The 23,087-nt window shown below is 40.6% G+C and overlaps 1 protein-coding gene across 1 annotated transcript; it reads left to right on the top strand.

Annotated features, from left to right (window-relative positions):
• The first annotated feature begins 10,438 nt into the window (after positions 1-10,438).
• On the top strand, positions 10,439-12,249 carry LOC308690493 (cytosolic phospholipase A2 gamma-like). The gene is made up of 4 exons (XM_081364976.1): positions 10,439-10,565; positions 10,642-10,796; positions 11,211-11,376; positions 11,456-12,249. Exons 1-4 carry the CDS (start codon positions 10,514-10,516, stop codon positions 11,617-11,619), a joined length of 537 nt encoding a protein of 178 aa, XP_081221102.1. The 5' UTR covers positions 10,439-10,513; the 3' UTR covers positions 11,620-12,249.
• The last annotated feature ends 10,838 nt before the right edge of the window (positions 12,250-23,087 follow it).

The following is a 23,087-nucleotide window of genomic DNA, read 5'->3' as shown; positions in this document are numbered from 1 at the left end:
GACCATCTGGAGGGAGAGGCTCGTGAGGAAGTTCGTTATCGTCCTGAGATTGAGCGTGGGGACCCTGATAAAATTATTTTAGCCTTGCGTGAACTATATGGCTGCTCTCAGTCTTACGTGGCTGTACAGGAAGCCTTTTTCTCCAGAAGGCAACTCGAAGGGGAAACCCTATTAGAGTTTTCCCTTGCTTTGATGGGCCTTCTGGAGAGGGTCAAAAGTCGCTCCCCTAATGTAATTTCCAATGGTGAGATTTTGTTGCGAGACCAGTTTGTGGAATATGTTACTGATAGTTCATTGCGGCGTGAACTTAAACAACTGGTCCGTCGTCAACCCACCGCTACATTGCTTGAAGTTAGAGGTGAGGCGATTAGGTGGGAACGAGAAGGAATGCCTGGCGGGGCGAGAGGGCGTAGTCATTCTATGCCATTAGCTTATGGCGTTCAGTATGGTGTGCGGGGTGGGCCTGCTGCGGGGGTTGAGAGTTCACCACAGCAGTCAGAGCTGGGTGAACTGCGGGATTTATTAAAACAACAACAGCGGCAGTTAGATCAGCTTACCCAAAGTTTCTCCCGTTTTCAGACTCCTTATGTACGGGGTCGATCTCCTCGTTCCGGTCCTGTGATCTGTAGACGTTGTCAACGACCCGGACATTTTGCAAGGGATTGTGATGGGGAACGACTTTCCCCGCGTCCTATGTCACCGTCAACGGGCGCCAATACGACTGGAAATGGGCAGTCTCGTAATCTACCATTTTCGGGAAACTAGTCCCCGCCGGGCTGTCGAGTCACAACTCGGTTGGGGAAGTAATTGGCTCAAGTAATTTAGCTTTTCCCCGCTCATTGTCTCATCTAATGTCATCTTGTCCACATCTTGTTGTTTGTATGGGAGGAGTATCAGTATCGTGTTTAGTGGATACCGGTTCCATGGTATCCACAATTACGGAAAGTTGCTTTTTGCAGCATTTCGAACCTTGGGGTCAAGATCGTCTCAAATCTTGTCAATGGTTACAGCTTAGGGCAGCTAATGGGCTTACGATCCCATATGTTGGTTACCTGGAGCTTGACGTCAAGCTTTGTGACAGGGTAGTTTCAGGATGTGGTGTGTTGGTTGTCCGAGACCCTCCCGGCGGTATGTGTAAAGATGTTCCTGGGGTGCTGGGGATGAACATACTAGGCCGTTGTTATCAGGATCTGTTTGGACAGCATGGCATTGCCCTTTTTGAATTGCCTATCGTTGCGCAGTCTCCGAGTGTTTTACAAGCATTACAACACTGTCAACAAGTGAGTACTAAGAGTTGTTCGGCTCTTGCAGGAAATGTACGGGTACGGGGACGTCGGGCGTGTCGAATCCCTGGGGGCACCATGAAGTTAGTTACTGCCACCTGTTCTTCCCAGTATTCTGGCTCTACAGTCCTGTTTGAGCCCCCTGAGTCAGGTTTGCCGGCTGGGCTCTTAGCATCCCCTGCACTAGTGAGAGTGACCCATGGTACAGTTTGGGTTCCTATCGTAAATGTGGGCACGGTGGATGTGGTATTGTATCCAACAACTGTGATTGGTAGTTTGAGGGAGGCTTATGTCATCAGTTTACCTACAGGAGTTGTGGAAGTTGACCCGGTCGTTGCTACAGTTCAGTCTCTTTCTTTGGAGACAGCCTCTCCGCTGGCTCAGCAGATTGAGTCTGTTGATTGGTCTGTTTTGTCAAGAGAAGAGCAAGTGCAGGTAAGGGCGCTGCTTCAGAAATATCAAGTGGTGTTTTCAGCTCACGAGGGAGATTTAGGCTGTACCCGTCTCATTTCTCATGATATCCCCTTACTGGATGATACCCCTGTCAGGCAGCGGTACCGACGGATACCGCCGTCAGATTATGAAGTGGTTAAGACCCACATTAGTCAGCTCCTGGAGACACAGGTCATAAGAGAGAGTAGTAGCCCCTATGCATCCCCCATAGTGTTGGTTAAGAAGAAGGATGGTAGTCTACGCATGTGCGTAGACTACCGTCACCTGAACGCAAAGACCAGAAAGGATGCATTCCCATTGCCGCGTATAGAGGAGTCCTTGGATTCGTTGACAGGGGCTCGGTGGTTTTCAACATTAGATCTTGCCAGTGGGTATAATCAAGTCCCTGTCACGGAACAAGACAAGTCTAAAACTGCTTTCTGTACTCCATTTGGTTTATTTGAATGGAACAGGATGCCCTTTGGGCTTTGCAATGCGCCCAGCACGTTTCAGAGACTCATGGAGAGGATGTTTGGCGACCAACAGCGACAATCCTTGCTACTTTATCTCGATGACATAATTGTGTACTCTTCTTCAATAGCTCAACACTTGGAGCGATTGGAGGTGGTTCTGGGCCGCTTGAAACAGGAGGGGCTTAAGGCAAGACTTGAGAAGTGTGCGTTCTTCAGACAAGAAGTAAGATACTTGGGGCATGTCATCTCAGCCGAAGGGGTGGCAACTGACCCAAGTAAAATTGAGGCTGTAGCGCAGTGGCGGTGCCCTACCAGTGTGTCTGAATTACGGACGTTTTTGGGGTTTGCCAGTTACTACAGGCGCTTTGTGGAGGGGTTTGCCAAATTGGCTTCCCCCCTGCATAAGTTGGTAGCTGAGGTCACTGGTGGTAAGTCAGGGAGAAGGAAGGGACAGAGTCTGGCTCAAGTGTGGACTGATCAGTGTCAGGAAGCATTTGAGGGTTTGAAGAGCAAGTTAACAATGGCTCCAGTACTGGCTTATGCTGATTTTTCTCGCCCCTTTATACTGGAAGTGGATGCCAGTTACGGAGGTTTGGGAGCGGTGCTCTCTCAAGAACATCAAGGTAAAGTGCGTCCCATAGCATATGCCAGCCGCAGCCTAAGGCCCACTGAGCGCAATATGTCCAATTATAGCTCCATGAAATTGGAGTTTCTTGCGCTCAAGTGGGCCATGGCTGAGAAATTTAGAGAGTACCTTCTTGGCCACAAGTGTCTGGTGTACACGGACAACAATCCCCTTAGTCATTTGGCTACAGCCAAGCTAGGGGCCACAGAACAACGGTGGGCAGCTGAATTGGCAGCATTTGATTTTGAGGTAAGGTACAGGTCAGGAAAGAGCAATCGTAATGCGGATGCTCTTTCCAGACAGGATCCAACTGCTGGGGGCATTCCAGAAGGTTTAGTAGGTGGTAGTGCTGTTCCAGCGTCATTGTATCAGGCCATTAGTATGGGGCGGGTAGCACAGGCAGTTGTGTCAACAATGAGTGTTTTGCCAGATTATTCTGTGTTGGATATATGTTCCCTGCAGGAAGCCGACCCAGTTATCGGGGTTGTGATGAAATTTTGGGAACAAGGAAAGCGTCCAGGGCCTGAGGAGCGTAGAGAGTTGGCTAAGCCAGTGTTGACCTTGTTCCAGCAATGGGATCGATTGGTACTGAAAGAGGGAGTACTACATCGCAGGATTTCTCGTCCTGATGGAGGTGAGGATGTTTTTCAGATGGTTTTACCTGATGTGCTCAGACGGGAGGTCTTGACGCAGTTGCATCAGCAGCATGGACATCAGGGGATAGAGCGAACTGGTGAACTAATAAGACAGAGATGCTATTGGCCAGGTATGTCTGCTGACATTACGCGTTGGTGCCAAGAGTGTGACCGTTGTGAACTTGCGAAGGACATTCGACCAGCAGCTCGTGGCTTTATGGGCCACCTGTTGAGTTCTAGACCCAACGAAATCCTTGCTGTTGACTTTACAATGCTAGAGCCTTCTTCTTCGGGGCAGGAAAACGTTTTGGTAATGACCGATGTGTTTAGCAAGTTTACAATGGCTGTGCCGACACGTGATCAGCGAGCTGAGACTGTTGCCCGAGTGTTGGTTGACGAGTGGTTTTATAAGTTCGGAGTTCCGGGACGCATTCACTCTGACCAAGGCCGTAACTTTGAGTCGGCGCTGATTCGCCAGTTGTGCGAGTTTTACCAAGTGAAGAAGTCGCGCACAACCCCCTATCACCCTGCCGGTAACGGTCAGTGTGAGAGATTTAATAGAACCTTGCATAACTTGTTGCGGACATTACCAAGCTCTAGCAAGAGGGAGTGGACTGCTTGCCTGTCACAAGTGACCTTTTGCTATAACACCACTCCTCACCAGGCAACTGGAGAATCCCCGTATTTTTTAATGTTTGGTCAAGAGCCTCGGTTGCCAGTGGACTTCTTGCTTGGTAGGGTAGCAGAGCCATGTGCGGGTAGCGTGCACAACTGGATCTTAGAACATCAGTCGCGATTACAGGTCGCCTATGAGGGAGCGCGTGAACGTCTACAGGCAGCTGCAGATTATCGCAAGTCACAACACGACCAGCATGTCCGTGACTTGCCACTAAAGGAGGGTCAGTTAGTCTACCTCCGTGATCACAGCATGAGAGGCCGCCACAAGATCCAGGATCTGTGGAGTCCCATAGTTTATCAGGTAGTGAGGGCACCGAAAGAGGGAGGCGTCGTTTACACTATTGCGCCAGTTGAAGATTTGGATAAGGTACGAAGTGTTCACCGTTCACTTTTGAAGAACCGTATCCGGAGAGAATCCATGCTAGTGGATCAGCCTAATGGTCCAGTGAGTGAACCAAGGGTTTCCCCACTAGAGGACGAGGTGGAAGATGTTGACTTAATGGTATTAGTGCCAGAGACCCCTCAACCTGCTCAAATACTTGCACCTGAGGGTTTGGGTCATTTAGCGCCATTCGATCCCACAAATGAGTTATTGTTGGGTAGTAGAGGGAATTGCAATCCTCCAACTGTGGAACCGGAGGTACCCTTGGTTTTACCTTCGGGTTCAACGGGTGACGGGCCGGTTGCCACACGCAGGACTGGACGTACCACAGCGGGTCAGCACTCTAACATGCATCGTCTCCCACGCACTGTGAGAGGGACTGAAAGGGAGGTTGAGGTTCCCATTGGGCCAGTGTCTAGGGCCATCTCAGCTTTGTTTAGGCCTTGGGATTAACCATCTTATTATTCTGAGAATTCCTTTCCTTTTTTTGTGATCGTCGGGACGACGACATAGAAAGGGGGGGTAGATTGTGGTGGGAAGGCCCTTTACCTTCCCTTATAATTATGTGGATCGTAAGCCAATTGGCTTTCACTATGGGGATATAAAGTGCGATAGACCTGTGCTTGAGGTCAACGTCATTTGTCAACGTCACTGACGCGCCGCCAACACTTTACTGTGGCTGCTTCCGGCATCAGGTGTGGACATTAGAAAGGTAGGAACGCTTGGTGACTTAAGGAGATTGTTCCTAAAAGTTAGTAACTAATTTTCTCTGGTTGCGTGTGTTTTTCTTGCACCTTAGTAAGCTCTTGATTGCTTGATTGCCATTTCCTCTCGTAAAGTGCGAGTCAGCTGTTCCGTTTCTCGTGCGGGTCTCGCACTACTGCTGTGACTGCCGTTATTGGGTGTGTGCGCTCCTGATTATGCATGCATCATTCGTCATCGGTATGTAACAGGCGTTTACTAGGTTTGGGTGAGGCTTCTATAATAGTAATATTAAATGGTGACATTCAATTTTATTCCAGGTACTCTCCTAAAACGTTGGAGAGCGTAAGCTGATTGCTTGATCGCCATTCCCTCTCGTATGGTTCAAATCAACGGATTTGTCTCTCCTGCAGATCTCGCGCTGCTGCGACTGCTGGCTGGGCGCGTTTCACGTCCTGCCCACGGATAACGTTGCTGTCTTGTTTTGTGTTGATTTTGCTTTACATTTGCTATTTTCTTTTGTTTTGTTTAAGTCGTCTTTATTTACATTTGAATAGAAGTGATACTCTTTGCCTGTGCATATTCTAATTTAGTTTGTTTTCTATTATTTGGTTTTCTAGTTCGCAAAGAGCTTTATCCCTTTTTGGGGTTTGTTTTGCAGTGCATTTATTTTGTGTGGCTTATTTGATTTATCCTATTAAATGTAATTTTTCTTTTGTATTTTTCTAGTTTGTATTTTGTTTTGCTGTTTAGTTAATTATCGTAAACTGATTGAGTTTAGTTTATTTTCTGTAAACTGTTAAACCCAGTTTAGTGTATTTCCTGCAAACTGTTGAGATCATTTTGGGTTATTTTTCTGTAAACTAAAATCCATTGTTTTGCTTTTGTATTTCTTTAACTCTTTTTGTTTTATTTGTTTAATTTGACTTGTAATTTGAGGGCAACTAGGCCTTGTACATTTCTTTTCCAGTTTTGTTAATTCTTATTTTGGGTTTTGTTGTTTAATGTAAAGCGACACAGGGCAATTTGCCTTACTTATTCTGTGAGCATTTTTAGTGACTCTTATTAAGATTGTGCTGTTCTTGTGTCGCAGGATCTGGGTGCCAAAGGCAGGGAGGCCGGCTCTATTCCCTTCTAAGTGGTGGTGGTGTTCACAGTGTGCCGTGTCCATCCGTGGAGTATGGTGTGAGTGCGTGTGTGTGCGTGCACTGGTGAAAGGAATGATTTTTTTGCTATAGGCAGCCTAATCTCTGATAGCCTGACCCTGCTGGTAAGCCCCAGTTAGCTAGTGTCCCTGTGACCTTTCTAGAATCAAACCTTTATGATGAGCTGTGCTCGGCTGAGGCCTGATATATTTTAATGATTGTTTTAAAGTGATTGTGTAACTTAATAAAGTCAACCGTTTTGTATTGTTACCCATGTTTCTGAGCGATTATTGATGAAACGAACTTGCGTGTCCTTTTAAAAGACACTAAATTCTCTGGGTGTAACTCCCTGAGTGGCGTAGTTGGCAAATTATCCTTCAAATACATCTCCGGGTTGCCACACTTGTATAGGCTACTTAATATCTGCCTGGCTATTCCTTTTTCTTACAAATTATGTCATAACTGATAAACATCAAATGTTAGCGAAGACAAACTGTGTGTGTTTCAGAATGAGGTGCCAAACATTGCATTACTGGGATCTGGAGGAGGACAAAGAGCCATGGTGGGTTTGCTGGGATCCCTGGATCAACTCCAGAAAACAGGTCTTCTGGACTGTGTGCTTTATCTGAGCGGAGTCTCTGGATCCACCTGGTACACACACACACACACACACACACTCTCACACACACACACACACACACACACACACACACACACACACACACACACACACACACACACACACACACAGGTTGAATGTCATAAATGAGCGCATATGTTGTTCCTCTGAAGGTGCATGGCCTCCTTATATCAGGAGCCAGACTGGTCCACCAAACTAGAGACTGTGAAAGACAAGATCGTCCAGAGACTCAGCGGTCCTGCAGTCAGCTGGGGAGAGGCTTATGCCAAACTGAAGAAATATTACTATGAGAAAGACCTATTCAGCTTGACTGACGTCTGGGCAGTGATGTTCATTACATGTTATGTGAAAGAGGTCTGTAACTATTCATAATACAACAGTCAATGATGTATGATCTTAAAGTCTACTTAAAAATTAAAATTCTGTCATCATTAGGGGCTTTCGCACCGGGAAACCTTTTCACAGTTCCTAGAACTATTGGCGGAAGTTCCCGGATGTCGGCGTGTTCGCACCGCAGGAACTGGGAATGATTTTAGTTCTAGGAACTCCTTTTAGATGAACTCATTAACTCCTCCTTCAGAGTCGGTCTAAACCAAGCGGGAAGGAAGTCGACCGGAAGTTGAAGCCGTCTGTCACATTGTACAGTACACATTGATGGCCTAAGACACAAAACGAGCGGTTTGTGTGAGAAAACAGCACACGAAAACAGCACACGTCCAAATGATCTGACGGCGCGGGCGGGTATAGATATATACATAGATGTCACCTTGGCTACTGCAGTTCATTGGAACGAAACCGTAGCCAAGCGACATCTAGTGTATATATCTATACCCGCCCGCGGGCGGGTATAGATGTATACACTAGATGTCGCCTTCGCTACTGCAGTTCATTGGAACGAAACCATAGCCAAGGCGGAATCTATGTATATATCTATACCCGCCCGCGCCGTCAGATCATTTGGACGTGTGCTGTTTTCGTTTTCTCACACAAACCGCTCGTTTCGTGTCTTAGGCCATCAATGTGTACTTATGATGGGGAATTGTTTCATTTGGACGATGGGGAATTGTTTTAATTTGGACTCTGTGCTTGTGTTTTGAGACAGTGACCATAGACCTGCATTATATGACTGACAGACAAGAACGGTTTGACCTAAAAATATCAAAATTGAAACTACTGCGGAAACAAAGACACCTACATCTTGGATGCCCTTGAGGTAAGCTAAAACATATCAAAAATTAATTTCAAAGTGAACTATCCCTTTAAATAACCGGGGGAGAAAGAGTGATTCTTAGCCTTAAGAAATGTGATAACTTGCTTTTATACTTAAGTTTGAAAGATGGAGTAAATTTCATGAATTATTAGCACATAAGACTAAAAGGGCACTTTGAGAAGCTTAATGAATACGGGCCCAGGTCTGTCAAAACTGAAATATAAAGCATTAAAATTAGAAATGCTGAAAAATCATTAAAATCATTTCACCAACACACTGAGGTGCTGCTTTTCAACATAAACCTTCTCATTACCCAGTGATTTAAAGGAAAAATTATTTTTGCTTAACAATAAGAGCTTAAATCAGACTGTATTACGCATTTTATTTTAAAAATGATACATTTTCGTTTATTGTGAACACTTATGTGTTTTCTGCAGCTATGTGCGGCAGCGCTTTTGCCGATGAAGACGAGATCCGTCAAGTCCTCTGTGATAAAATAAAAGGTGCAACTTCATTTGTTCTGAAGATTCAGTTCTGTCTAAAGCTGAGAGTCATTTCATTATCATGTGAACCTTAATTCTATTTGATTTCCCCCCCAGAGTTATTACAGCATTTAAAACCTAAATCTAAAACACAAACAGAAATGATGATGCGTATGGAAACGATGGAAGGTAAAGCATTTATTACATCTTTTATTTATTGACCAAGTTGATTTATCTTTTGTGGTATATGTGGAAGATCATTCAGTGCTGTGGTTCCCAAACTCTGGAATTCTCTTCCTCTAACTCTTTGTTACAGTTCTACTATATACTCAACTAAAAACCTATCTTTTCTTACAGTATTTCCAACCCTCCTCTGTTTAGTGTTCTGCTGTTTTGTTACTGTATATTGTATGTATATGTCCTATGTGATGCATACTAATGCCTAATGCTGTGTTTCTGTAATATTCTTGTACAGCGACCTTGAGCTTGGGAAAGGTGCTTTATAAATAAAACATATTATTATTATTATTATTATTTTGTGTCTAATGATCTGTTCATGCTACCTGCTGAGGAATAAAAAGTTAAACTCTTTACTGATGAAAAATAAAAGTGAGCTATAATGATGAGTGTCACCTTAAAACACCTGATATCTGAATGTCATAAATTTGGGGATGGAAAGCACTTGATATTCAAGACATTTTGCCCTGTGTTCATGTTTGTTCAAGGTGTGTTTTCTTCAGAAGAGTCAAACTCCCCATCCACAGACGAATGTTACCAGGCGCTCATGGATCTCGTGGACATGAATCTCTTGGTTTTGAATGGCAAAGATCCGTCAGCTTACGATAAATCCATCAGAACAAAACTGAGAGGTAAGAATACACAAAAGTGTGCTGGAAAATGTATCTTTAATGGCCTTTCAGCAACATTTAAACAGTAAAATAAACTACAAACTTATTGATGAAACGGTAATATGCAAAAACATCTAATTAACACAAGATACACAAACCTGTATCAGATTAAAATAACTCAATCATGTTCTCCTCTTTTCTCAGAGATCTCTGGAGGCAAACATCAGCTGATTTTTCAAACGGAACAATTGAATGTCGCTAAAAAAGTTGATGCAAAACAGTTTATGAAACAATACACTGAGGATGTGTTAAATTTTTTGAGTCATTACCGCAGTTTCAAGCATAAAGGTAGGTTGACCTGTCTTTACAGTGTGTTGATTTGTATAATGTACTTCATTTTTGATTTTCTAGCCAGACTGATGCATAAACCGAATGTGCTTTACTGTAAGATTCCATAAAGCTTCCAATAGCAGCATCTTAGTGAAAAACAAATATACTAAAATGTATTTGAAATACTTTGTTTTGTGCTAAGTATACTACAAATACATTTACATATTTATTTGCTTAATAAAAATACCCTGCAATTGTACTTTTGGAATACCAAACTGGTATACTTAAAGTCTGCTAAACTGGAACAACTAATTTCATACTCAATGCACTTTAATTGTGAGGAAATAGTGCTGAGGTCCGAGATATACTTAAGTATATTTGATTGTGGTAAAGTGGAACAATTGTAAGTATACTTTAAGTACACTTTAGATATCATGTATTTAAAAACTGATATTATACAGCAATCATACAATCCTTATTAATAATGATATCAAAACACATTTTAGGCACATTTCTTAATATTATGCCTAAAATGTGTTCAGTAATTGGTTCTGATACTGTTTTATATTCTGTATCAGAACCAATTACTGAATTTAAGAACCACTGCGTATTTGTTTTACAGATCTTTGGGTGAGTATTTTTGATTGCATGGCTCAGTGGATCTGGGGCAGGAAATATGACTTTCTTCACAACATGAAAGGTGAGAACAGAAACTCATAGACAGATGCTAACTGGAAATTTATTGTGATTAATATAATAATGCTGTGATCCCTCAGATAAAGCAGTGCCCTCCACTCTTCCGGAAAGTGAGACGAGAGATTATATGGACGCTGGACTGTTGCTGAACTCCCCCTATTTCCCAGTGCTGAGAGAAGAGAGAAACATCGACCTCATCATTTCCCTGGATTTCAGTGACGGTGATCCTTTAATGGTATTATACGCACAGAGAATTCACTCATAGAAGTTCATTTAAAGAGATAAATCCCCCAGAAATCATCATTTATTCCCTCTCATGTCGTTCCAAACCCGTGACTTGTTTCTTCAACAGCAGATTTTTGACATTCATAGTGACAGAGCTCATACTAATCTAAAATAAACACATTAACAGATCATTTCAAATGCTGTATGTCAACAAACAAGAAAGAAAACCATTTAAAAATAAAAGCATGGGTTTTCATCTAACCATATTTATTTATAATACCTAGAGAGTGCTGTTCGCTAGCATTCTCATTTATCTCAGAGGGGGTTTCTCATCTCGACGATTTTGGTGAATACTTTAAATTTAAACTTGAAATGTCTATTTAACCCTTTTAATGAAACAATAATGTGCTGTTTTTTACTGCAGACAGTGAGGGAAGCTGCTAAGACGTGCGGGGAACTAAAGATCCCTTTCCCTGAGGTCAACATTCCCAATGGACACTCCGAGAAACCGAAGGACTTCTATGTGTTCAAAGGCCAAAACACTCCAACCGTGATACACATCCCTCTCTTTAATGAGGTCAACTGTGGAGGCAAGTTAAAGTCTTAATGTCCTGAATAAAACTGAAATATCAACTGTGTTCTGATTTAAGTGTGTTAATGTTTCTTCAGATGATATTGAGGAGTGGAGGAGCAAATATACCACTATACAAGGTCCTTTCAGCGCTGAGATAATCACTGATCTGATGGAGGTCGCTGGAAAAAACATCACAAACAACAAAGACAATCTGCTGGAGCAGATCCGTGCGGCCATGAAAAACACAAAAGATGAATAATAAATATCAGTGGTGTGCAGCGATCTGAAACTAGACGGCAAAGTCCTCACTGTGTGTTTTCATGTAAATTCCAGTTACACTTAATGTGGACACGTTTTTGACGCATGTGAAATGTGCATGAAAACATGTGGACGGAGCAATAGGCCAATCATTATGTGTTTTTTTCTGTTTAATGTTAAATAGTTTTTGCATGTTTCAGTCTGTTCATATAAACAGCTGATCATTAAAGGTGCTGTATGTAACTTTTTCACTCTACTAAAGCATAAAAATACCATAATATGTTTGCAGATATTTGGGAAACATGCTAAATTCACATACTTGTTTCTCTGAAAAACACTTCCACAGCCAGTTATTTTACTTTGAAATGCGCGTTTCCAGGCTGGAATGTTTCTTTTTGTTTTGGTCTGTGATACTTCACGTTGCCAATTTGCCAATTTTCATTGTCCATTACGCTCGTCCCCGTTGCGCATGCTAAAACTGGCAACCCGAGTGAGTGCCGTCCAGTCTGAGGAGCAGGAGGCGGGAAAAACCACGATCTCCAATATTTTGAATAATACTGCAGTACCTGTTTCGACCACTAGCTGTCATTCTTACATACTGCACCTTTAAAGGAACATTCCACTGTTTTTTGAAATAAGGCTTATTCACCATCTTTTCTACATTTAGATAGGTGGGCAAACGCATTGTTGTCTAAGTGCATGCATTGTTTTAGTTTGGAAGCGCCACCGCTAACTTAGCTTAGCACAATGAATGGAATCCTTTGTTGCCAGCTAGCAGTGCAAACTAAGTGCAAACTACAGCTACAGGTTTTATTTTACTATGCAAATAAAATAAAAAAATCATGAGGAAAACAAAAAGCTGAAAGGAAAAAGCAAACATTGATTACAACATTTTACTAATACAATTTATTAATATTTTGTTGGTTCTCTCTTGTCTATGCATGTGTTCATAATTTCTTTGTATGACCGCCTGGACAAAAATTATATTGCACAATTTGGCATGTTTCACTGTGTTATTATCACAAATAAAACAATCAACTCCAAGCACAACTACGCAATATGATAACAATATCGTTAACAAATTTTTACAAATGTTTAAATAAATCAAGATTCCTCAGGGAACCTACATACCATGGGTGCTTCTCATTTCTTATTTGTGCATCCTCGTTTCCTTTCCTCGCGTCTCAACTCCACCCCCTGTAGGATGCGAGGGAAGACTGCAAGGAAAGAAAAGGAGGACGGAGGAATCGAAGAAAATCCTTTTTGATACATTGGAATACTTGATCACTCGAGCGTCACCTCACCGCGTCATCAGCTGCGCTCAAAGGATCTGCCCTTATGTTGTTGAAGTTTGTTTATTTAAGAAATTCATAATATATAATAATAAAGCAAGATACCCTGTTGAAATATGTGGTTTATATAAACTGCAGAAATAAAGTATAAATTAAGATTATTGTGAGAGATGTGAAGGGGGAGGAGAATTGATACGTGCGTCACGTTTAGTCAATAAAACACTTCCGCATAGGATAAACCTGTGTATCCTCGCTCATGACTCCTCTGGAAGCCTCCTCAATCCATGACTCCTTGCGGTGTAATTAGAGAATTGAGATGTCCTTCAAGATGGCTGAGCTCGATCGGTTTCCGGGTCATAGGATGGAGGATGGAGGAGCGAGGAGACGAGGAGGGATATTGGGAAGCACCCCCTATGTGGCGAGCAGGACGAGGCCGAGGGCCGCGAGAGAGCGGCACGAGGCCGGTGGCGTGATTACTGATGAGCGACACCTGCGCAACGCACCGGTCTCGTATCTCTCACGGAGGAACGGAAGCATAAAGGAGGAGCGACGACAGTGAAGAGCGAGAGAGGACAGGCCTGTTGTGATTTTTATGTTTTATTATGTGACAGCAGTCGTCTGTGAGGGGCTGCTGTCTTTTACTTTCGTTTTGTTGTTGATTTATTTTTGATATTAAAGCTTCATGAATGTTCGCCGGTTCCCGCCTCCTTCTTCCCATAACATCTGAACTGCGTTACACCATACATAACCCTAAGACATTCCCTTTCAAGGGAACTCAACTCTGCATCAGTAACTGACGATATGGTGATGTTAACACCCACTTCGCCATGCTGACCAATGCACTGTGAAGGTCACCAAGCACAAGCTTGTCAGGCTTAAGCGCTGAAGGACTGTGAGGCCGTAGACCTTTGGCAGGCCCAACTGGGTCACCTCGAGTCTATACTGCGGACGTGTAACACTCCGAAAAAATAAATAAAAATGATGGCTGAACCTGTAGCACTCTTCAGAGTATGGTGGTATTTATTTACAAGTGCCAGAAAGTCAGTATATATACAAGTGTACAGTCCCGTAAAACAAAGTAATAAAACAACAAAAATAAAACAACAAAATAAATCAAAGAGATTAAACTAGACAAATATGTACACAAACTCACAAGAATCCACAATATACGATATAGGTATAGCTCACGACTTCGCAGTAGCACGTTGGCTCGACTTGGTAAACAAGTCCTGTTCTGGAGTCTCAAGTCCTGTTCTGGAGTCCTTTTCTCTGGCACCAAAATTAATAGGTAAGTGTCATAAGGTGATATCTTCCACATTCAGATTGACATATATCCCCACCTTAGAACAAAACAAACTTTATACAAACTAATTTCAATAAACATAATAACATAATAAACAAGACCACCATAACTCAAATTACTGTGTGTCTTTTAACCTAAAACTTGGGTACCCCACATACAGACACAACATAGTTTCACCGGGTTCCAAAACAATCTCCGTTACCTTAAATTATACGCTTATCTCTGTAAAGCTGCTTTGAAACAATCTACATTGTTAAAAGCGCTATATAAATGAAGATGACTTGACTTGACTTGACTTCTGGTCCACTGCGCCGGCGCGGCATAGTCCGATGACGTCATAACCGCCCGCGCTACCTGAGCTTGGCAACCATTGAAAGTAAATCCATATGAAGTGAGCCATTAGGGACAGGGCCACTGTCATTACAAACAAAATGTTAATAAAGCACAGAATATTTCTGCATCTTTAAGGTCAAAGTGCAATGATTAACTGCGATGTCACAGGAGAAACTGTATCATGTTACTGACCGCATACTAAGCTGAATTGTAAACTGAAGTAAAAGGTCTATAATAAATGCCATGTTTGTATATCATCGGCATTAGATTAATAAATGCATTACCAAGTATTAGTATTCATGGCAAAACTTTTAAACCACTAAACATTAAATTGGTAGCATGTTTTAATAGATATATATTTACAATTTTATATTTTTTATATTCTATAACATTTTATATTGACCTGTCTTTTCCATTTTATCCTTTTATGTAATATTCATTTTAAAAATGTTTTAATTGTATCACATTTTTATTTGATTATATAATCGGTTGAACATAAAAACATAAATTAAAATATTAATTCTACAGTTCATCTCACTTCTATGGTGTCCAAGCAGAGAAGATTGAGCTTTGGCGCCCTCTTGTTTAACTTGTGAATGAAAGATTGTCTCCTATCACACCTGAGCCGCTTCCATCTTTTGCTGTTGTAACTCATAATGTTTTATTGATAGTTCCAGCGCTCGACCCTCTACGTGTTCCTGTATTTTCGAATCTACTTAATATTATTTAACTCTTTTTAGTGTGTGTCAGAAATTTCTATTTGGAAATTATAACATTTCTTGAGCCTATGGTTCATAAAACCAACCATTTAAAATATTCAATCTATACAAAGGTAAAAAATAATAATAATAATGAAAAAAATAGCATTTCAGAGGAACAGTTTATTAATGAATTGGAACAGAAGCAAAGTAATACAATATTTTAATAATCAGTCTCCCAAACTATGTTATTGAGTAAATGTCAAGCATGAAGAAACAGCAGAAACATTTTGAACATATTAAACAGAAATATAACGAAGACATAATATCCCATGCTCTTCTAATGCCACACAAATCACATTTTGTAGAAAAAAAAGAAAAAAAGTGATGACTAAGATAAAACATTTTTTTTCTAATTGTATGCACTGTTAATTTGTATACACTAGAATCTATATGTTCACTAAACTATAAAATCAAATAAAAAAAAACTAATATAATTAAAAAAAATTATTTAAATATAAAAGATAAAATGCATAATAAAATACAGTAAAAATGTAAACATCTGCATTTATAAATATATCAAATCCAATTTAATGTTGAGTGATTCATACCATTAAAATAAATATGATATGATGATATGTTGTTCACCTAACAAAAAACTACATCTTTCCTTCACAGCATAAATTCAATGAGAACAAGTCTGTTCACTGTGAAGAGACCCTCTTTCTTGGACAGTAATGGTGTTAATGTTTACCTGTCAGCTTTGCTCTGATGTCTTTATCATAAGCAGAAGGATCAACGTCTTTCAACATCGCAAGATTCATGTTCACAAGGTTCAAAAGCACCTGGTGACATTCATCTATAGGTGGGGAGTTTGGATCTTTTGTAGGAAGCACACATACAAGAACACACTGTAAAAATGTCTTGAATGCAATCAGATTTATGTTCACTCTGTAAAGGTGGCTCAGATTATTCAATTGTGTTCTCACTTAACTTTCAAGTATATGTAAATTTCAACAAAACCCTTTACCTTAGTAGGGTTAATGATGGGACCACTGACAGTCTTTGCAATTGTTCATATTCTTTTCGCACAACCAAAACTATGATCTTCCGCATAATTTGTCAGCGTGTATCTTGAACATTTGCTTGGCCATGAAAGATAAATGCAACCAAAAAATAAATGCAATAAAATTCTTTACCTTGCCTCATTTTCTCACATTTCTTTTTCATTTCAGGTAGTAAAAGAGCTGAAAACAAAATCAAATGGAACTGTGAGTTCACATGATATAATGAAATAACTCGAAGCAGTCTTAAATCCTCAGAACAAGTGCGAGTTGTACCTTTTATCCATTTCCAGATCTCCTCTTCATCCGCTAAAACGCTGCTACACAGAGCTGCAGAAAACACATGATGAAGCAAACAGAACGCTAAAACTAATTTTGTCTCTGCAACTTTGTGAAAGCTCACGGCAGAGAGTCTGTACTGTATTTTGACTATTCTTTAATTTAGGTCAATTTAAAGTACTGTTTACTAGTAAGCTGATATTACAAATAATAATAATAAACTCTCCATTGATACCTTGCAGGTACAGCATGTCAATCTCAGGCTCGTTCTTGATCTTACAGCCATTTTCAAACTTGCTGCCAAAGTTGGATGTTTCCACAAACGCTCCAGTGAGGGAATAACCGGCTTCATATGGAGTGAACTCAAACCAGGGGTCTGCAGACAGAAACACGTCCATATAACAGCTGACACAAACACATTAACTCTGTCTGTCTTTCTCTCACACAAACACAAACCTGCATCTTTGTGCTGTTTGCATTGCTTGTCGATCGCTGTGTAGATCGGAAATGGATCTTTATTGTGCTGATCCCTCTGATCTGTTAGTGTGTGTTCATCTACCTGAAGATAATTTGTTTTACATCATAATGTTGTTGTAGAGACTGCCAGGACAATCACAAAAAAGTTTGAGTGATGACATTTTTCGTTAGTCTGGCTATCACCAGATCAAGCTCAATCTTTTAAGATTGAACATTGGTTGGGGAGTCTGCTCTGTATTTTCGACTGCACAAGAGTTGTGAACAACGGGCATAGTTCAAATGACTCTGTACGCACTTGGATAGTCCTTAAACCAATCAGACCAATGATCCGGGTGATGTACTTTGCAGAGCGCCACGAAAAACGTGTTGGTTTGGAGCATTGATCAGCGGTTTGCAGAAGCAGCAATGGCATCAAGCAATTATTGCAGGTTGTGCAAAAAAAACATGAAAGTGAGTGGTATTTACACCCATTCGAGCGATTTGTTTGCTAAAGAAGCCATTGAGCATCATCGAGAGGTTAAAAGGAATTGGATTGACGTTCGTGTGATAGAGCTTCTCTATAGTCATCATGTTAAACCTGCCAATAGCGCCAGGTGGATAAGCCAGTTTGTGATTTACGATAGAGTTTGGTGCAAAACAAACTGAAATTGAATGTACTATTTAAAAAAATTCTCGACCTTGGCCTTTGGTCTTCTGTGCTTGACTGTGTTCATGAGTCTCTATTACTCAGTTCACTCTCACTCGCCCAGAAAAACACACAGAAAAAAGTTGTGAGAAATTAAGACGCGACATGAAATACAATCCATTTCTTCTTTGTGTTCATTGTAACAAGAAGTTATCGCGTTCACATCCGTCATTCTAACTGTCATCAGACAGACGGAGTTCCTGTCTGGAGATGTTCAACTCAGTAAAGAAAGTACACAGATACTTTTTTGGGGGATTTCTAAGTGTTGTATTTCAAGTCGTAACCCGAGACGTTCCCTTTCGAGGGAACTCGCTCTGCATCGGAGCGACACTTTGGGGAACGAATACCCACTATGCCACAATGAACCCCGCCTATCCTAGTGTGAGGCTGAAACAGGCACAACTTAGGATGAGAGCACTTGTGCACCTGGCATCGAAGGAAGGTTTCCAGACTATAAAATCTTGTAAAAGTATGAGGGGTGGCCCATCCAGCCGCATCACACATTTCTTGGATAGGGGCCCCTGAGAGGAGGGCTCTAGAGGACGCCATGACTCTGGTTGAGTAAGATCTCACGGCCAAAGGTAAAGGCAAACTGTGCACCTGACAGGCCAGAGAAACAGCCTGAACTATCCAGTTGCTGATGGACTTTTTGGATGCGGGGAGCCCCTTCTTGGGTGACCTGAAACACACCGGCAACTGGTCTTACTTCCGCCAATGAGAAGATCTCTGAACATAAATATTGAGGGCTCTGACAGGGCAAAGCAAATGGAGTCTCTCATTTTCTGCCGTCACGTGAGATGGAGGATGAAAAGGCTTAGTCACATAGCCTGGCCTGGGATGCAAGATAGCCTTTCAGGAGCAAACCTCAGGCACTCAGGAGATATAGAGAGGGCCTGAAGATCTCCTACTCTTTTAAGATTACTAAGAGAAAAGCTACCTTGAGAGAAAGGTTCTTGGACTCAGCCGACTCTAAGGGTTCGAAGGGGGCCTCGAGCAGTCCTTTGAGAACCACTGCCAGATCCCATGTGGGAACTCTGAGTCGCGAGTCTCATCCTCCAAGCTCCTCGAAGGAATCGTATTACCAGAGTCGAAACGACTTTCCAGCGACATGGTGCTCCCAGCATAGGACCTTGGGACAGTTGGTGAGTTTCTTCCACATAGATAGGGAACGAAGGTATCTGCGCGTAACCCTGATCATGCGGAACGGGTTCATGTGAAACGTGGAGTGGAATCGGGGAAATCCCCTTGGTTTTTAACCACCATTGCAGGGCCCCTTTTGTACAGCAGGCCAAATGGTATCACATTGGATGCAGCTGCCATGAGGCCTAACAACCTTTGAAATGTTTCACAGTGATGGCCTGGCCTAGCTTTATCCTGGACACCGTGGCTAGGATGGACTCGATTCTTGCGATTGTGTGTGTGAGTGAGTCAGTGAGTGTGTGAATGAATGTGTATATGTACAGTATGTGTGTGAGTGAGTGAGTGTGTGAGTATGTATGTGTGTGAGTGAGGGAGTGTATGAGTGAGGGAGTGTGTGTGTTGTTTGTACCAGGTGGATCCAGAGACTCCGCTCAGATAAAGCACACAGTCCAGAAGACCTGTTTTCTGGAGTTGATCCAGGGATCCCAGCAAACCCACCATGGCTCTTGCTCCTCCTCCAGATCCCAGTAATGCAATGTTTGGCACCTCATTCTGAAACATTAAGCATGTGTCATTTTCACAATCTAGAGCAGGGGTGTCCAGACTCGGCCTAGGAGCGTCACTGTCCTGCAGAGTTTAGCTCCAACTCGCCTCAACACACCTGTCTGGAAGTTTCTAGTATAAGACCTTGTTTAGCTGGTTCAGGAGTGTTTACTTAGCTAAACTCGGAAAGACAGTGGGTGGCCCTCCACTGTTCTAGAGAGTGAAGCTGATGTTTAACATCTGATGCTCATCAGCCAGTCAGAAATATGTAACAGAAAATGTTTCACCTGGCCACAGTTTATCTGAAGCTTCTTCAGGCTTTGTTGAACAGCATTTCTCCTTTTGACCACAAACTCCTCCTCGCTTTTATTCAGAGAGTGTTTGATTCTCACCTCACTGAGACAGACAGACCAGTAATGAAGTTAACATGACTTATTTGATATATTTAGATATCAGATATTCTAGATTTGTATACACTTTAGTCTGCAGTTCATTTTAAACAGTTATTGTCTGAATGTTATAGACTTTGTAATGCAGTATCACTAAGTAATGAAGTGTAAAGCCTCCATAATTCTAGGAATCTGAGCAGAATTACCTTTCCTTGGGTTTAGATGCGCTCATCTATAAAACAATAGAGTCGATATTAATGTAAATTTCTATTATTTGAAAACTATAAACACATTTTTTAATTGTTAGAAATATAAACTAATCCCTGCAGTAGTTTTTACATTGATATACTCAATTTATTTGATTGCTTTATGTCCTAATTATTGGATTAAAAATACAATTATTTATAGTATTTAAATAACATTGTACAGATTTTGGTGTATGGAAAATAGAAAACTGTATCACACTGAAATACAAATCCCCCAAATATTTTTTCACCATAATGATTGTGTATTTATGCACTTTTAGTTTAACTCTTTTTATTGATGCTTTTCAATCAGAGAGTTAGCCTACTAAAAGAAAGAAAATACAGCATTTATTTCGACATATGGACTAAGAAATCAGGATGAGATTAAACAAAAGTATTCCTTCAGTTACAAAAGAAAGAGAAAAAAAAGAGAAAGAAAATAATTATAAATGCAAGCTCTAAAATATACTAGTATATTACAATACAATATAAGTAAAATAATATTTAATTACAATATATTCGTACCACTTATATCCATAGTGTAGTAACAATATATACAAAATACAGCAAAAATGTAAACATTACTAAGAAAAAGGAAAGGAAAATTATAATCTTACATAAAGGAAAATTATAATCTTTTTTAAAGTACAGAAGGAAAGGTTGTCAAATCATATGAAATAGTTCTGTTCTGCCAAGAATTGTACATGTAAATTTTTTCTATGTATTTATTCACTTTTGGTAGTGTGCAGGTCATTGTTATTGGTCATGTTTAAATTGGTTTTACAAAATGCTAGATTAATTCTATTGTCTTGCTTTTGCTGAATTATTATTTTCTTTTACATAAAATCTTTAAACATATACTTACTATTCCTGTAAATCCTGTAAGTCTTCACTAATAACAAGACAGCAGCCTTTGTGTCTCGGACCAGCAGAAGATGCACTTTTATTGGGCTCTGAAATGAAACTGTAAGTCTAGATGCACGATCATGAGGGGTGGAGATGATAAATATTAAGCTATATAATCATATACATCATACAGGAAACCTATTGTCCTGATTGAATGTTCATAGAAGGTATTTTTCTCTTAGAAAAAGTGAAAGGCTTCATGCACATTTACAGTACAAGGCGTGGTACATTTTTGCACAGGGAAAGGCTTGCATGTTAATTTAAACATGGGAATTTTTCACCCATTCTTTTTATTATTATTTTATTATGTATTATTTATTATTTACGGCCACATTGATTTTCCAGTGTCATTTTGATTTAAACTAGGTAATGAGTTTAATTTCCAGGGAATTCCTGAACTGATCAAATCTATACCTTGAATGGAATATAAGATGCTTTGGATAAATGCATGTACAGTAATGTAAATGTAAAAGTTGGTACTTGTTTACCAATTAGTGCAGTGAAGAGCCTGAGATGAAACATGAGATGTGAAGTAAACAAACTTTGCAAACAAATTATGCAAAATGTGTGAAAGTGTATTTATAGGACACACAGTTATTGATTTAATCACCTTGAACAAAACGGAAAATCACAAACAAGTTTTTAATTTTGAAATATATGTCATGATTTCAGGGATTCTTATTAGCAAAATAATTGTACAACATTTAAACCATTTTTTTAACATCCATTCAAACCCCTTGTCCTAGGGTCACGGGGATGCTGGAGCCCAATGTCTCGGTCCAAAGGCAGGGAAACACCTTGCAATGATGGACAATTTAATGCCACCAGCATGTCTTTGGATTGTTGGGGAAACTGGAGTGCCCGGAGAAAACCCATGCCAACATAGGGAGAACATGCAAACTCCAAGAAGAAAGGCCTCCGGGCTCAACCGGGACTCAAACCAGGGACCTTCTCGCTGTCAGGAGACTGTACATGTACATGTGCAAGAAGCAGGATAATGTACATCTATGTTACATCGAACTACCTTCAATGTTTTGCTCTGGATTCATGGTTCTAAGGACAAATTTTGTTTCTGGAAGGTAAGTATCTCAAATTTAACCAATAATTACACTACATAACTTGCAGAAGACTTGGCTAACGAATCTGAGGAAGTTTTTGCGATAGTTTCATTTGTAGATGTTCCTAGCCTGAAAGAACGCAGCTGTGTACATGTTTACCAAAACTGCCACACAAAAAAAGACCTATAATAATGCTCAAATGTCAAATTAGTATCACTCAACAAGAACAGTGTATCATAGATATTTGGTAGTATTTTCAAAGCTCCTGTATCTTTTCCTAAGTTGCTTAAAATGTGGAGGTGGAAAATTTGGAGGAAGATCTGAAGGCCAGAGCAGGGAAATTGGTGTCAAATAAAATAAATTTAATAAAATAAAATAAACAAAAAATGAATTTCTAAGCTATATTAGCCAAGAAGCGTAAGTTTATTTATTACATGGCTCTGAGTCTGTGGAATACTTGATGCTGATTCGTCAAAATGCTAGGAAAGTTGTTTTTTTTTTCGTGAAAGTTTTGCATTTGGTGAGCTGATAAAATATTAAAACTCAATCAAATCAATATTTTGTGTACAGTTATTTAATTATGCCATCCAGTATCGAGGCCTCGCTCTCTCTAGGTTCATGCAAATGCAGCGGCGGCCATTTTGTGATTATTGTTTTGTACACTGTTGGATTATAAGAAACAAACAGGTATGATTTTAAAACGGTTTAATCTGAAATCAATATCTCTTATCTTCATAATTATTTATGTGGCGAAATTCTGTGTAATAAGTGATATGACTGTATACCGTATCTCTTAAATGTCCGTCTAGTTTGAACTTGTTGCGCAAGCAACGGCTCTCTCCGCAGAAGCTTTGCATTTAAAGACCTAACAAAATATTTAAATTCAGATCAATATTTCATGTCTAATTATTTACTTATGTGGCAAGTAGCTGTGTAATAAGCAGGATAATGTACATCTAGCCGTTGTTATCTCAGAATAAACCCCCGACAGGTGATGAGGACCCCGACGCGAAGCTGGATGAACATTATCTCTTACATATTACAGCTGCCAGTAAGT

Source organism: Scardinius erythrophthalmus, assembly GCF_964197995.2.
Source record: "Scardinius erythrophthalmus genome assembly, chromosome: 5".
NCBI lineage: Eukaryota > Metazoa > Chordata > Actinopteri > Cypriniformes > Leuciscidae > Scardinius > Scardinius erythrophthalmus.
The sequence above is the reverse complement of the archived record's forward strand: the minus strand, read 5'-3'. Positions and strand labels throughout refer to the sequence as shown.